Genomic DNA, 512 nt, shown 5'->3' on the forward strand with positions numbered 1-512 from the left:
CTCCAGGGGGGGGGTCTCAAAGAGCTGGCAGAGGGGCAGGATCCCCTCCCTGCCCTGCTGCCCACCCTGCTGGGCACAGGGGTTGGGTTTTTGGGCACGGTACCTGCTCTGGCAGCAGCCCTGTGTCCCCCACGATGCCCCTCAGCCCCTGGCTGCCCGTCCTCAGCAGGTAGGTGCCGATTTTCTCCACGATCTCCCCGAAATGCTCCCGCAGCAGGAGGGAGCAGAGCTTGAGCTCCGCCTGCGTCATCCCCCCCGTGCTCACCGGGTGTCACTGGGTGTACTGGGGACACTGGGGGGCGGGACACCCCCGGGTAAGAGTGAGTCTGGGGGGAATCCAGCCCCCTGTGAGGGGGAGATGGGGCAGGGGACAAGGGCCGGTCCCCGTGTCCCCTCCCCGGGGGTGGCAGGGGTGACCCCGTGTTGTCTCCCCAGGGGTGGCTGCCCTTTTTTTGGGTTCCCTCCCAAGGGGACACCCTGTTCGAGGGGTCCCCGTGTCCCCTCCCAGGCGG

General features: G+C 68.6%; 1 protein-coding gene across 1 annotated transcript in view; it reads right to left on the reverse strand.

The window, feature by feature from the left end:
• The window catches only part of POLR3C (polymerase (RNA) III (DNA directed) polypeptide C (62kD)), a gene marked incomplete at its 3' end in the record, with an annotated part of 973 nt that extends 723 nt beyond the window's left edge, over nt 1-250 (reverse strand). The window contains exon 1 of the mRNA XM_008947006.1: nt 104-250. Coding sequence (XP_008945254.1) covers nt 104-250 — 147 coding nt within the window. The remainder of the gene's footprint in view (nt 1-103) is intronic.
• Between the last annotated feature and the right edge of the window lie 262 nt (nt 251-512).

The sequence above is a fragment of the Merops nubicus genome, unplaced genomic scaffold, assembly GCF_000691845.1.
Source record: "Merops nubicus isolate BGI_N331 unplaced genomic scaffold, ASM69184v1 scaffold29769, whole genome shotgun sequence".
Lineage (NCBI taxonomy): Eukaryota > Metazoa > Chordata > Aves > Coraciiformes > Meropidae > Merops > Merops nubicus.